Genomic DNA, 14,202 nt, shown 5'->3' on the forward strand with positions numbered 1-14,202 from the left:
GAGTCTATCTTGTCCTGTCTCCAACACAGCCAGCTTCTCAGGACTCCATCAGTTACTTGGCTCCTAACATGGCAGCCATCATCACAACTCCCAGGGCACACACACACACTTACAGCCAGGACTCCAACCCCGGGAACTTCTGGCTCCTCCTAGTCTCCTACCTCTTGTGCATCTCAGAAACAGTTCAGCTTCCTCTTACTCAGAGCCACAGTGGCATCTACAGTGTATTTAGCACAATATCGCAGATATCTGTGAAAAACAGTATTCTAGGGGCTGACCCTTACACTACTACACCTTTATATGGAAAAGTAAAGCATAACCAGTCTATGCAACTTTCAAATGTACCTTGAGCTTCAACTCCCCACCACTTTCAAGATTTTTAATTGCCATGTCAGTGTTTTGGTCAGTGATTTTCATCCCTGATTGTCAGTCAAAACCAGGATTGGAGCCTCTACAGATATAAGGTGTAATGGAAAGATCTGCATCTGTTCTGTGTTTAGAGCAGCACCTGGTTTTGGCTCAAAATCACTAGTGAATACCACTATACCACTGACCGAAACACTGACGTGTGAATGAGGCATACAGCTGATGAACTTCACAGAACTCATCAAGGTAGGTGAGGTCTTTCAGTTTAGAGTCCAGAGCAGCAGAGACATTAGTGCTGACACTTTGTGACAATCCTGTTATTATATGAACAGGACTCAGTGCGGACCAGGTATTTAGCCTCCAAATTCGTCTTATATGTTATACTTTTTGATTATACTTTTTTTTTTTTTAATCAGGTATCGTTACACGTTGCCCTCTTGAGCTCAAATTAAAAAAGTCTCCAGTGTCTACAGAATGGAGTGGGACAATATCCTATAAAAATAAAACAATATCACTAAGCAATCCATCCGAAGTGGAGAAAGAAGTGAGAAGAGGTAAAGAAAAATTGTAATATATCTAATTTTAATCTGTGCACTGTTTATGTGTGTGCTGTATGAATCATTTATCTGTCTATGTGCTGTCTTAGCATTGCACCACAATATAAGCAGTATTTCTGAACACTGTATGATAATGCATATTCACATTCAGTATGCACTATTTATCTGGGCGGTATGATGATTATTCTTTTGGGCATTATATGACATTATCTGAGCACTGGAAGACAATTCTCCAGGCACTGTATGTTGCTATCTGGGCAGTGTATAAAAACATTTATTTAGACATGATATCACACTGTATGCACTACTTATGTGAGCACTGGCATGCACTAATATGAAATATATGGTGATATTATATAGCAAAATAAGGCGGTAATATATGTGGACACTTTGTGGTGGTATTATTTGAGCATTGTATAAAACGTATTTTAGAGATAAGCGAACCTTTCAAAATTTGTTTAGTCTCAGTTTCGCCAAATTTTTAAAACAATTTAATAGAAATAAGGAGAGAGGAAATATACAGTCCTGATCAAAAGTTTAAGACCACTTGAAAAATGGCACAAAATCATATTTTACATTGTTGGATCTTCACAAGGTTCCAAGTAGAGCTTCAACATGCAACAAGAAGAAATGAGAGTGAGACAAAGCATTTTTTGAGCGTTCAATTAATTGAAAATAACGATTAAACTGAAACAGGCTGTTTTTCAGCTGATCAAAATTTTAGGACCACATGCCTTTAAAAGGCCAAATCTCTGCAAAGATGTGGATCCATTGTCATTTTCTGTCAGGTAGTCACACGTTGTGATGGCAAAGGCTAAAAAACTCTCCCTTTTTGAACGTGGTCAGGTTGTTGAACTGCATAAGCAGGGTTTTTCACAGTGCGCCATCGCTCCTGAGGTGGGACGCAGTAAGACAGTCATTTGGAATTTATTAAAGGATCCTGAGGGTTATGGAACAAAAAAGTCAAGTGGAAGACCCCAAAAAAATTTCATCAGAACTGAAACGGAGGATCCAATTGGCTGTCCGTCAAGACACGGGGCGATCCTCGACCCAAATTAAGGCCCTTACTGGTGCTGACTGCAGCCCCATAACCATCAGACGGCTTCTGAGACTGTAGGGCTTCAAAAACAAAATACTTTTTCAAAGACCTCATCTCCTTGAACGCCACAGAACTGCTCGTTTGGACTTTGCAAGAGAGCACCAAACATGGAACATTCAAAGGTGGAAGAAAGTTTTATTCTCTAATTAGAAATTTTTTTACCTTGATGGTCCTGATGGTTTCCAACGTTACTGGCATGACAAGCAGATCCCACCTGAGATGTTTTCTACGCGCCACAATAGAGGGATCGCCATAATGGTCTGGGGTGCTTTTTCCTTCAGTGGAACAATGGAGCTTCAGGAAGTGCAGGGGCGTCAAACGGCCGCTGGCTATGTCCAGATGTTGCAGAGAGCATTCCTCATGACTGAGGGCCCTTGTCTGAGTGGAAACGACTGGGTTTTTCAACAGGACAACGCTACAGTACACAATGCCCGCAGGACAAGGGACTTCTTCCAGGAGAATAACATCACTCTTTTGGCCCATCCTGCGTGTTCCCCTGATCTAAATCCAATTGAGAACCTTTGGGATGGATGGCAAGGGAAGTTTACAAAAATGGACAACAGTTCCAGACAGTAGATGGCCTTCGTGCGGCCGTCTTCACCACTTGGAGAAATGTTCCCACTCACCTCATGGAAACGCTTGCATCAAGCATGCGAAACAAATTTTAGAAGTGATAAACAATAACGGCGGAGCTATTTATTACTGAGTTCATGTTTGGAAGTTGGATTTATGTTTTTTTTGGGTGGAGGGGTTAGTTTTTTTTGATCAGCTGAAAAACAGCCTGTTTCAGTTTATTCGTTGTTTTCATTAAATTGAATGCTCGAAAAATGTTTTGTCTCACTCCCATTTCTTCTTGTTGCATGTTGAAGCTCTACTTGGAACCTTGTTAAGATCCAGCCATGCTAAATATGATTTTTTTGCCATTTTTCAAGTGGTCTTAAACTTTTGATCAGGACTGTATATGCGTTGTCTAAGGGGTACTCTTTCTCATTATGGAGATCCCCTAGTATGTGGATTGACTGACCTTGTGGGGTACTCTTTGGAGGTGCTCTGTATTATTGGGGAGACCAAAATATATACATTGCATGCCAGGTGAAACTACTCTTGGTTTCCAGGAAGACTATAAGTAAATCTTAACACAAAAAAAAACAACCCATATAAGGGATTATTTTTTGTGGGACACATTCACTTTCTAATGCCACCATTTAATATTGCATAGGATGTAGTGGTGTGGAAATGGGAAAAAAGCACACAATTCTACCATAGTTTTACGTTTTTTGTGTTTATTTTTACGGCGTTCACTATGCAGTAAAACTGAGTTGTGCTCTTCGTTTTCCAGGTCAGTACGAATCCAGCGATACCACATATGTATACTGAAAAATTTTTTTTTTTTTCTGGTTAGCCTATAATCACTCCCTTAATACTGTTGTATTTATCAACGCAAAAGTATTGAAAACAAAAGAAAAAAAAATTAAAAACTCTTTTTTTGTTATTGTCATTTTCTGACCCTTTAACTTTTTTTGTAGTTGTGTGTGCGGAGCTGGTTGAGGGTTCATGTTTTGCTGTGTGAATGGTACTTTTCATTGATACCATTCTGGAGTGTGTACAACTTTTTGATCACTTTTTGTTAAATTTTTTTGGGGAGGAGAAGGGACCAAAAAATTGTGAATCGTCCATTTTGACACTTTTTTCATTTCACCTTTTTCCATATATGAGATAAATACTTTTATATTTTGAATGTATGGGTGTTTTTGCACATAGCGATACCCATGATGTGTGCTTTAAAAAAATAAAAATTTTAATTTTTTTGTTCAAATTTTTGGGGAGGGGGGGTGATTTTAATTTTTATAGTTTTTTATTTTATTTTTAAAAACAATTTTATTTTTTTTACACTTTTTAATAGTTCCCATAGGGAACTATAACTAGCAATAATTAGATTGCTATTCTCATAGACTCCAATGCTATTACGTCACATGTCGAGAAGGGGTTAATATTGGTGACCTATGCTCAGGATAGGTCATCAATATCAGATCCGTGGGAGTCCGACACCCGGCACCCCCGCAGATCAGCTGTATGAAGAGAAGGCACACAGAGTGCGCATGTGCTGCCTCCTGTCTCTCTTCCTGATCACTGCTGCTATATCTATGGCAAGCAGGAAGAGAGCCAGGAGACGGCACACGTGCATGGCGCATGCCTTCTCCTCATACAGCTGATCGGCGGGGGAGCCGGGTGTCGGATCCCTGCCGATCTGATATTGATGACCTATCCCGCGGATAGGTCATGAATATTAACAGCCTGGAACACCCCTTTAAAGTTTGTACCATTTACATTCTAGCACAAGACTGCATCGCCGGTCCTGGAGAAGGAATCAAAGATGAGCTCATAACACTGGAAATCATTGCCCCAAATGTTCCAGATTTGACTCTTATTGATCTTCCCGGGATAACTCGAATTAATCTGCCTAATCAACCCAGAGACATTGGAGACCAGGTGAGATAATTAGGCAGGTTTCTCACTATCATACACACAAATAATATAACTTTTTTCAATATTGTATTGTACCATATTAATAATTTTTTTCCACATCTTTCTAGATAAGGCAAATGATAAAAAAATACATATCCAGGCAGGAGACCATTAATCTGGCTGTGGTTCCTTGTAATGTGGACATAGTAACTACAGAAGTTTTGGAAATGTCACGAGAGGTGGATCCCAGTGGAGAGAGGACAATAGGTACACAATGATCACCATTTACTCCCCATATCCAACAATCCAGCATTCCTTATAGGGAACCTGTCATGTGGATATTTGATTATAATCTAACTAATTATATACAATCATTAACTACTAAAAAGTGCCTTAGATGTATTCACTTACTGGTGTGACAGATGGTTACCTCATAATATACACACAAAGATGCCTCATGCCGCATGCTAATGAGCTGATTTGAGTCCAGTGTGATGTCAGTGAGTCCAGCGTTTTTTTTTTATTCAGAGCTATAGCCACTCCCCTGCCCACCTGCTGCTGATTCATATGGAAAATGACTGTCAATCAGCAGCAGGTAGGTGGGGAGAGTCAGGAGCTCATAAATATTCATGACTCATCATTATCAGCTGGAGCTTTTCAATACAAGATGTTGGCAGATTGACTGGGTAAGAGAAAGAAAGTGACCCAGCATTTTGCTAAGAGAATCAGTCACTTATTTATGTTGCCCTTAGTTAGGACACTATAAAACTGGTGACAGGTTCCCTTTAAGCTCTGTTCAGATATCTGTAGATTTTTACATTTTCAGTTTCATCAGAGGAGCAAAAACATACACACACACAAAAGACATATCCATCATCAGTGGTGTCTGATGGAACCCATTGTATTGGGCTGTCAGGTTCCTTGCTGCGGTACCGTGTATCTTACAGTCAGGACTGCACAAGACAAGACATATGAGCCTTTAAAGAGAAAGCACTCTTTTTTCTGTACAAGAGACAGCCTTTTTTTTGTCCAAAAACCTGTTACAAAGCTTCTATATTTCATAAGTGTTTCATAGGCATATTTCCATCACCACCAGCAACAAATATTTTGATGCATATGATACACAATTGCACCATTTTATTTCTTAAAAACTTTTGCAAGTTTTCTACTATATAATCAGTGCACAATTAAGCATATTTTAGTTGTGTCAATTGTAGTTATTGTGAGGTCGCAGCCAGGGGAGGACTAATGGCTCCTTTTTATGCTTCCTAAAAACCTGTTGCAATTTTTCAACCATTTAAACGATTGTGTTTAAACAATGACAAGTGCATTCCAAAAAATTACAGGCATCTACTCCCAATATGGGGCAATTTTTAGAATGTTTTTTTAATTTTAAAAAACATAAATGCGACAGAGCAATGTATTTTTAAGGGAGGGAAGTGGAAGAGAAAAAAAAACTAAAAAAAAAACTAAACAACAGACAAGAAAAAAAAGAGTTTTATGACACCTTTTGTTTCGGTAAAATTTATTCAGACCTGAATAAAAACAATTTTTAACCGATTAGTCAGAATCGAACCCAAAATTAATTTTGAGAAATTAGCTCATCTGTCCTAATGAACTTTTTGCTTTGTCTCCCCCAAAAAATCCTAATTTTCATGCAGGAGTCCTAACAAAACCAGACTTGGTTGACAAAGGAGCAGAAGGTGATGTTGTAAAAGTCGCACAAAACTGTGTGTACAGCCTCATAAAAGGTTATGTGCTTGTGAAATGCCGCAGCCAGATGGAGATTCAGAATAATGTCAATCTGAAAAATGCCTTATTTAATGAGAAGGTCTTCTTTGAACAGCATGAACACTACAGGTAAAGTAGCGTTTTCTCTATTCTACAGGCTCAGATTATTTCAGGACGTTCCTCATGGAATCATGTTCCTCGAGCATAAAATCGGTTCTCCTGTTTTTGTTAAAATGAAACCATGATGATAACATGTTCACAATATGTCCTGCTGCTGGGACCTCCAGTGATTAGTTGTGATCATGCCTAGGTCTTTCATAGAAAGTGACACTGTTTGTATCTGCTTTCCTCTATGGCTTATTAAGGCTACTTTCATATCCGCGTTACGCTGTCTGGTTTCGAGATCCAGCACAGGATCTCAAAAACCGCAGCACAATGCTTCAGTTTTGTCCACATTCATTGTCAATGGGGACAAAACTGAACAAATCGGAATGGAGTGCACCAGAATGCATTCGGTTCTGGTTTGTTGTGTTCCCATGCTGGACACAAAATCACTGCAAGCAGCGTTTTTGTGTGTGGCATAGGAAACTGAACATGCCGGATGCGGCACCAAAAACCACAAAAAACTGCTCCGGCGCCCATTGACTTTTAGTGGTTTAATGGTTTCTTCATTTTTTATATAATACAACCAGATATGTTCTGAATTAATACAGTCAAATGTGTTTTGCTGTGGTTTTGAGATCCTATGCCCCAGAAAAATGACTCCTCCTCAAAATGTTACTGTCCATTTATTTATAGTCTTCACTGACAAGTGAGCCATAGATAGCATGATATATCAGCTTATTGTGATTGATCTAATAATCACAGTAAAACTACAATGTTTCTGGATTTTTTATGTGGAAAAACTATACAAAAAAAGCACTTTTTATTTTAAATATGTTCTTTTATATTAAATATGTGCCTAATAAGATGAGATGACTCTGCTCACTGTTTCTCAATCTATACAGTAAAACTGAAAAGTGAGCCATAGATTACATGAAATATCAGTTTTGGCGATTGTTATTAGATCAATGTGAAACTGCAATATTTCTATATTTTTTGTGAATAGACTATAGACCAAAAGAACAGTTTATTTTAAATATGTGCGTAATAAGATTAAGATGAGATCAGCCTGCTGACCCTTTCCCAGTCTATACAGTAAAACTGAAAAGTGAGCCGCAGATTACAAGAAATATCAGTTTACTGTGATCGATCTAATAACCACTGTGAAACTGCAATATTTCTAGTTTTTTTTTTGTGGAAAGAGTATAGACAAAAAAGCCTGTTTATTGTAAATATGTGCCTAATAAAGAAAACACTTTAAAGGGAATCTATCGACAGTTTTTATTGCCATTATTTAGGGCAGTTAATTTAGTAAATTGTGTAGAAGTTTGCGACTATAGAACTATCAACTTTATTGATTGATAGAGCTAAAATAGAAAAAACTTTATTAGGGTCCTCAATTTAAAACATCAATATGAAATGGATATCTGCCTCTTATAATTATATTACTATGGGCGTGGGGGTTGGGGGGCCTCCACAATGTCCACTGATCCTCAATCCCACCAAAACAGCATGGAGTGTTGTTTAGTAGGGTGGTTCTTGTGGTCCCCACCTCTCTGGGGGTAGAGATACACTGGCGCACCAGGACCCAGTGTAGCTGAACTGCCAATACTAGTTAGGCCTCTTTACCACGGGCGTGCGCGCCCAGTGGTTGTGCTGCGGCCCGCAAAATACGGGCTGCAATGCACGAGCACAGTCCGTGGGGCAGCCGCAGCGGATAGCGGACCCATTCACGCGATCCGGACATTCCGCAAAAAGATAGGACATGTTCTATCTTCTTGCGGAACGGAAGTACGGGACGAAACCCCTACGGAAGCACTCCGTAGTGCTTCCATAGGGTTCCGCTCTGTGCTTCCATTCCGCAACTCAGGATTTGCAGACCCATTGAAGTGAATGGGTCCGCATCCGTGATGCGGAATGCCCACGGAACGGCGCCCGTGTATTGCGGATGCGCAAATGCGGTCCACAATACGGCAATGGGGCGCACACGTTCGTGGGAAAGAGGCCTTAAGCTGTGATCACCTGAGCCTATACCTTTGCTCACTTGAATCAGCGGCAATATTAGCTTGCTACCTATAACCTAGTGCTGCCCCGTAATGAGTCCCTACTGCATTCCCCTCAGCACATATTACAGGCTACATTGAAGACTCGTTTCCTATCTAGCACTCTGCTCGACGCGTTTCCCTGCTGGACACAGCCAGTATTTCATCAGGAGCAAGAGCAGAAGCAAAACAAAGTAGCAAATTGATTAGGTGCTGCACGCCTCTGATTTGGTGCGTGCAGCTACACGTAGCCACCGGCACTGTGAGGGCCGTAGTACGGCCGCCGCATACCTCTCCTTATGTACAGATAACCACTCCCTCTGGGTGGAGCCTCACAGCGGATCATCCAATGGACAGGGAGGCATATCAAAGTACTCCTCCCCCCGTTGTGTTCATTCATCGCAAAATCCCAGAGGGTAAGAAAGGATACCTTATTATCTGGTGATCTCAAGGCGGCTACTATATGTCCTCCTGGGAGACATAGTACATTACACAACTACGTCCACCTATCAATATATATATCTTATATACTCCTCCTCCCTACATAACGACCTCTGCATAAACTCACAGTCCATAGCCAATGAGTCCTGATATTCATGAGGCACATTACACAATTAGGTCCACCTATCAATAGATATATTTAGTTACCTGACAGCAACCACGCCGCCCATGGATAGATGTTATATCACATAGCGACATGGCTGGGTATCTTTACATCCCTTTACAAAAACGAGATAAACAAATAAACAATAAAAGGGGATCACTGTGCGCGCAAGTAAATCATAGCCCGCAACTAGAGATGAAAGCATGGATGAAGCTACGACATATACAGTTGGATACACCAATGTTACAGCATGAACAGAGTTAATATATCAGGGTCCTAGGCAAATGTCCAGTCACAGAAAATAATGCACTATAATAATAGATGCAAGCATAACATATGGACTAAGCCCTCACTCTATTGATAGAATCTGAGACACTTGGTCAATACATTTTGATCAAAACACATCTAAGCCCACCTACCAAGCAACAAGGTGGTCTCAGTTCAGGCGGGTCCTACGCTAATAAATCAAAAATAGGGTCCGCTCACCTCTGTCCCCTCAGGGCAGGTGCTCTAGTCCAAAAATTGAGACACCCCTCAAAGCAAAATGTAAATAGAAAAAATAGGTTGGACTGGCACTCATATAAGGAATAACATGGTTTATTGAGTAAAATTAAATAAAAATGTGAATTATAATTTTCTTTACCTGTCACAAATAAAATGTCAATAAAATGCGATGAATACACTATTCAAATCTAAAAACTTATTAAATCACAAGAAAATGAAAATTATAAAAATTATATTGCAGGAACCGCAGGCACCAGCCGCTCACAGAATCCAATGGTTCTAGTTGTTATAACCAATAACCAATGGTGCCACCGGTTACTGCAAACCCATATGGTATTCTCTAAAACAACAGTTTCATTTCCATGTATTATTCCAGCTTCAAAAATCCCACATATTAGGAAATCTCAGATGCACAAAGTTCGGAGCTTTCAATATATTGGTGTTTGAAAGGTATAGCAACTTTTCAATATGATAGTGTGTCTTTATCCTTGATGTTACAAGACAACGTTTAATAGTCAGTGTTTAAGATGAATCAATAGTTCCTGCACAGCAACTTTTCAGGAAAACAGTGTAGCAATTTCCACAGCTGACACTGTTCAAACAAATTGTCCGCTGTTTGTGGTTACCGGCAGAAATGTTTTCTTTACGTAGAAGGCTATTGATTAATCCGCTATATAGTGCGGCTCTGTTCTTTTCCTTATATGGTAACGGCGGTGATCACTATGGTAAGTGTCACTTCAGTGAGAGGATTATAAGTTTCCCCACAGGTGTGGGCTTACCTCCGCCTGCGCTCTGCTCAATGGGACTGGTAGGTGGTCTTTTTAGGTCGCTCGATATGCCGGCCTCCCGGCTGCGGTGTTCGCGTCCCTCGTGTCTTTTCACTGCTGCTTCTCACGTGATGTTCCTACGTGAGGTATGCAGTCGCTTGTTTCTGAGTGCTAGCGGGATGACGTAGCCACTCTTTTCCGATGCGTATCCAGGAAATCTTTCTCTTTGTAAAAGTGCACTTTTTCTCCAAAATAGGATTCGGGGTCTTTAGTCTGGGGTATTGCCCAGATGCTCACCAAACACGTTTCGGGGAGACGCTGTCCCCTTCCTCAGTGGTCAGGGGGTCCTACGCTAAACCTGCCTATGCCGTTATGCATCTATGTTCAGGAGCGCAGACCCCGCACATATAGTGTGTTGCTCCTAATTACCTCCATGTGCAACAGCAACCGGTGGGAGGAGGAGGACACACAACTATATGTACCACCTCAAATAAAGGTCGCCTATTAGATAGGTGGGGCAACAATGCACATGAATACTGCTCCCAAGATAGGAGCGTATTCACGAATGAAGGTGCCACTTCTTCAAGACAAGTTAAACAAATCACGGAAAGGTTCACCAGCTTTCTGAAGGAAAGGAAGCACTATCAATTCATCAGAGATACTAAGGATTTCAGAGAGGGCAAGATCTTTGATTTTATTAAAACAAGAGCAAAAACTAATCCTGAAAGTGAAACAGATCAGTCCTCTTCCAAATCCGAAACTGACCCCGATACCAACATAAGCACTAGTGATAGTGCAAGAGGGAGAAATAGGGGTAGAGGCCGCAAGCAGGACAGTGGTAGATCAGAAAGGGGGCATAGAGGAGGTTATTTAGGGTCAGTTCAGCCACTGTCTGAATAGGAACAGGAAAGAAACGTAAAACATTCGGTTACTACAGATGAGTATCAACGGTCTGTCGAAACGGTCTCTGACGGAAACATGGAAATGGGGTTGTTGAGAAAGGGTTTATCCTATGTCCCAGATTGTAAATATAACCTGTTTGGTTGGGTAAAAGACATAAATCTATTCATCAGGAGGCTGAAATGGAGTAAATTATTTTTGACACACAATAAGGACCAGGGTTTAAAGCTGGGTATTCAGCAGGAAGAACTGCCAGATGCTTAAACTGTTAGCCGGTCTGATGGAAGAGGGGGAATGGGACATAGGAGCTGGACCCTTCACAGATTTACGATTACCCTGAAGAAAAGAACCCTCCTATTCGTGACTACTCACCTCATGCTTTTTGGATAGTGATTACTGAAATGCTCAGATCTTTGGATCTGAGTGGCTCGAAGATATCAAATCTGACCCAGAATGAGTTTGAGGCTCTGAATGCCCTACAAAGTGATCAGACTATTGTTATCAAACCCTTCGATAAAGGACAAAACATGCTATAGAAGAGTAGATAACCATCCCACTGATGTCTTCAAAAAGGGGTTGGCACAGATTTTGGATGAGGCTAGGCAGCAGCGCTTGATCAATAAGGCAGAATATGCATTTATGCCGACTACAATATCCGGTGCTACCATCCTTTTACAGTCTACCAAAGATCCACAAGGGGGTTTCCTCTTTGAAAGGGAGACCAATTGTATCGGGGATTGGCCGCCTGACAGAAATGATCAGCATTTACATGGACAGGATTTTAGGACCATTTGTGGTTAGTTTGCCGTCCTATGTAAGAGACTCAAAGGACGTGTTAAGGCGACTCGATAATGTATACAGTGAAGAGGACACGCACTTAGCGATCCTAGAAGTTGAGGCTCTCTACAGATCGATCCCGCATGAGAAAGGATGTGAGGTGTGGAGAGTGCTCTTGGCGGAAAGAGGAACACATCTTTCGATGCATAATGAGTTTGTGGCGGAGCTACTACAATTTATCCTGAGGCACAATATATTCTCCTTTGATCATGACATCTACCACCAGCTCAGGGGGGTGGCGATGGGGAGGCCATGTGCCTCGACTTATTCCAACCTGTACCTGGGCTGGTGGGAGAAGGAAATTGTGTTTGAGGAAGTCTTGGACCGGTGGACCTCATCCATTTTGTTATGGATGAGGTTCATTGAACATGTATTCATCCTCTGGAGAGGCACGAGCATCGAATTCAAGGGGTTTGTCTCCTTGTTGAATGTGAATGATTTCACATATGAAATCAGTGATACCCATCTCACATTTCTGGACCTCTTCATCAGTATTCACAGTCGATAAAAATAGTCACCAAGATGTTCCGCAAATCCACAGCCACCAACTCCCTATTGCAATGGGACAGTGGACACCCTACCCCACTTAAACGGGGCATCCCCAAGGACCGACAGAATTGTTCAGAATGGGCAGACTTTAAGGTGGTGACAAATGACCTTCAAAGTAGGTTCATGATAAGAGGCTATCTTTTGTCTTCCCTTAAGAAAGCATACCAACGCGTGGCAGGCTGCAATAGAGATAGTTTGCTACATCCCAAGAAACAAGAGATTGGGGATGAGAAAATATGGATCATTGGGACATTTGACCTGGCACACAAAGAGGTACCTGAGATTCTTCAGGATTCCTGGGGAATCCTGAAATCAGACCCGGATGTAGGAGACCTGGTGGGTGATTATCCTTCGATCACCTACTGGAGAGGTGGCAATTTGAGGGACAGACTTGTCCATAGTGTGTTCAAGACCCCCGCCAAGGAACACTAGCTCCCTAAAAAAACGTGTGACACGTTCAAGTGTGGTAACACTAGCAATAAAGTAACCAGCTCTATGACAGGACGCAGCTACAGTATTATATCCTTTATTAATTGCAAAGCTTTAGGCATTGTGTATGTAGCCACATGTATCTGTCAAAAGCAATATGTAGGCAAAACCAAGAGGGAGTTTAGGAGACGGATAGGGGAGCACCTATCTAACATCAGTAAGCAGGATGATCCCCCGATAGCACAACACGTGCTAAAATATCATGCAGGAATGCATAATTGCATCAGCTTTCAGGGGATGGAGCACGTGAAGCCGTCCCCAAGAGGGGGGGACATTGATAACCTCCTGCTGTGCAAAGAGGCAGAATGGACGTTTAGGCTTCAGACCATCAAACCTAATGGATTAAATTAATTTATATCATATACTTGTTTTATATAATAGTGGATCTGGGGCCATGTAATTAGGTGATTGACGGGTACATACCCATTTCATAAGAGACCTCCTTATCTGAGTGACTTTTGGTGTATATAGTTCTTGTTGCTTGGCGCTTGGTAGGTGGTCTTAGATGTGTTTTGATCAAAATGTATTGACCAAGTGTCTCAGATTCTATCAATAGAGTGAGGGCTTAGTCCATATGTTATGCTTGCATCTATTATTATAGTGCATTATTTTCTGTGACTCGACATTTGCCTATGACCCTGATATATTTAACTCTGTTCATGCCGTAATATTGGTGCATCCAACTGTATATGTCGTAGCTTCATCCATGCCTTCATCTCTAGTTGCGGGCTATGATTTACTTGCGCGCACAGTGATCCCCTTTTATTGTTTATTTGTTTATCTTCTTTTTCTAAAGAGATGTAAAGATACCCAGCCACGTCGCTATGTGATATAACATCTATCCATGGGCGGCGTGGTTGCTGTCAGGTAACTAAATATATCTATTGATAGGTGGACCTAATTGTGTAATGTGCCTCATGAATATCAGGACTCATTGGCTATGGACTGTGAGTTTATGCAGAGGTCGTTATGTATGGAGGAGGAGTATATAAGATGTGACTATCACCTATTGTGAAAGCTCGATCCGGTGCTTTTTATATATATATATATATATATATATATATATTAATTGTCATTGGAATCCTGCCTGTGATGATAATGATATGTCTGCTGGAACAGGAAGTCTCAGTTATTCTCATTATTATTAGGCTTATTGGTCTGTGAAAAACCTGCAGGGACTTTTTAAAAA

At 41.0% G+C, this 14,202-nt stretch overlaps 1 protein-coding gene across 1 annotated transcript in view; it reads left to right on the top strand.

Moving 5' to 3' along the window:
- Nucleotides 1–14,202, top strand: part of LOC122932846 (interferon-induced GTP-binding protein Mx2-like) — a 134,508-nt gene that overhangs the window by 77,694 nt on the left and 42,612 nt on the right. Inside the window, exons 8-11 of the mRNA XM_044287484.1 lie at nucleotides 783–920; nucleotides 4,358–4,512; nucleotides 4,617–4,755; nucleotides 6,150–6,348. Of these exons, the coding sequence (XP_044143419.1) occupies nucleotides 783–920; nucleotides 4,358–4,512; nucleotides 4,617–4,755; nucleotides 6,150–6,348 (631 nt within the window). The remainder of the gene's footprint in view (nucleotides 1–782; nucleotides 921–4,357; nucleotides 4,513–4,616; nucleotides 4,756–6,149; nucleotides 6,349–14,202) is intronic.

The sequence above is a fragment of the Bufo gargarizans genome, chromosome 3 (assembly GCF_014858855.1).
Source record: "Bufo gargarizans isolate SCDJY-AF-19 chromosome 3, ASM1485885v1, whole genome shotgun sequence".
Classification (NCBI taxonomy): Eukaryota; Metazoa; Chordata; class Amphibia; order Anura; family Bufonidae; genus Bufo; species Bufo gargarizans.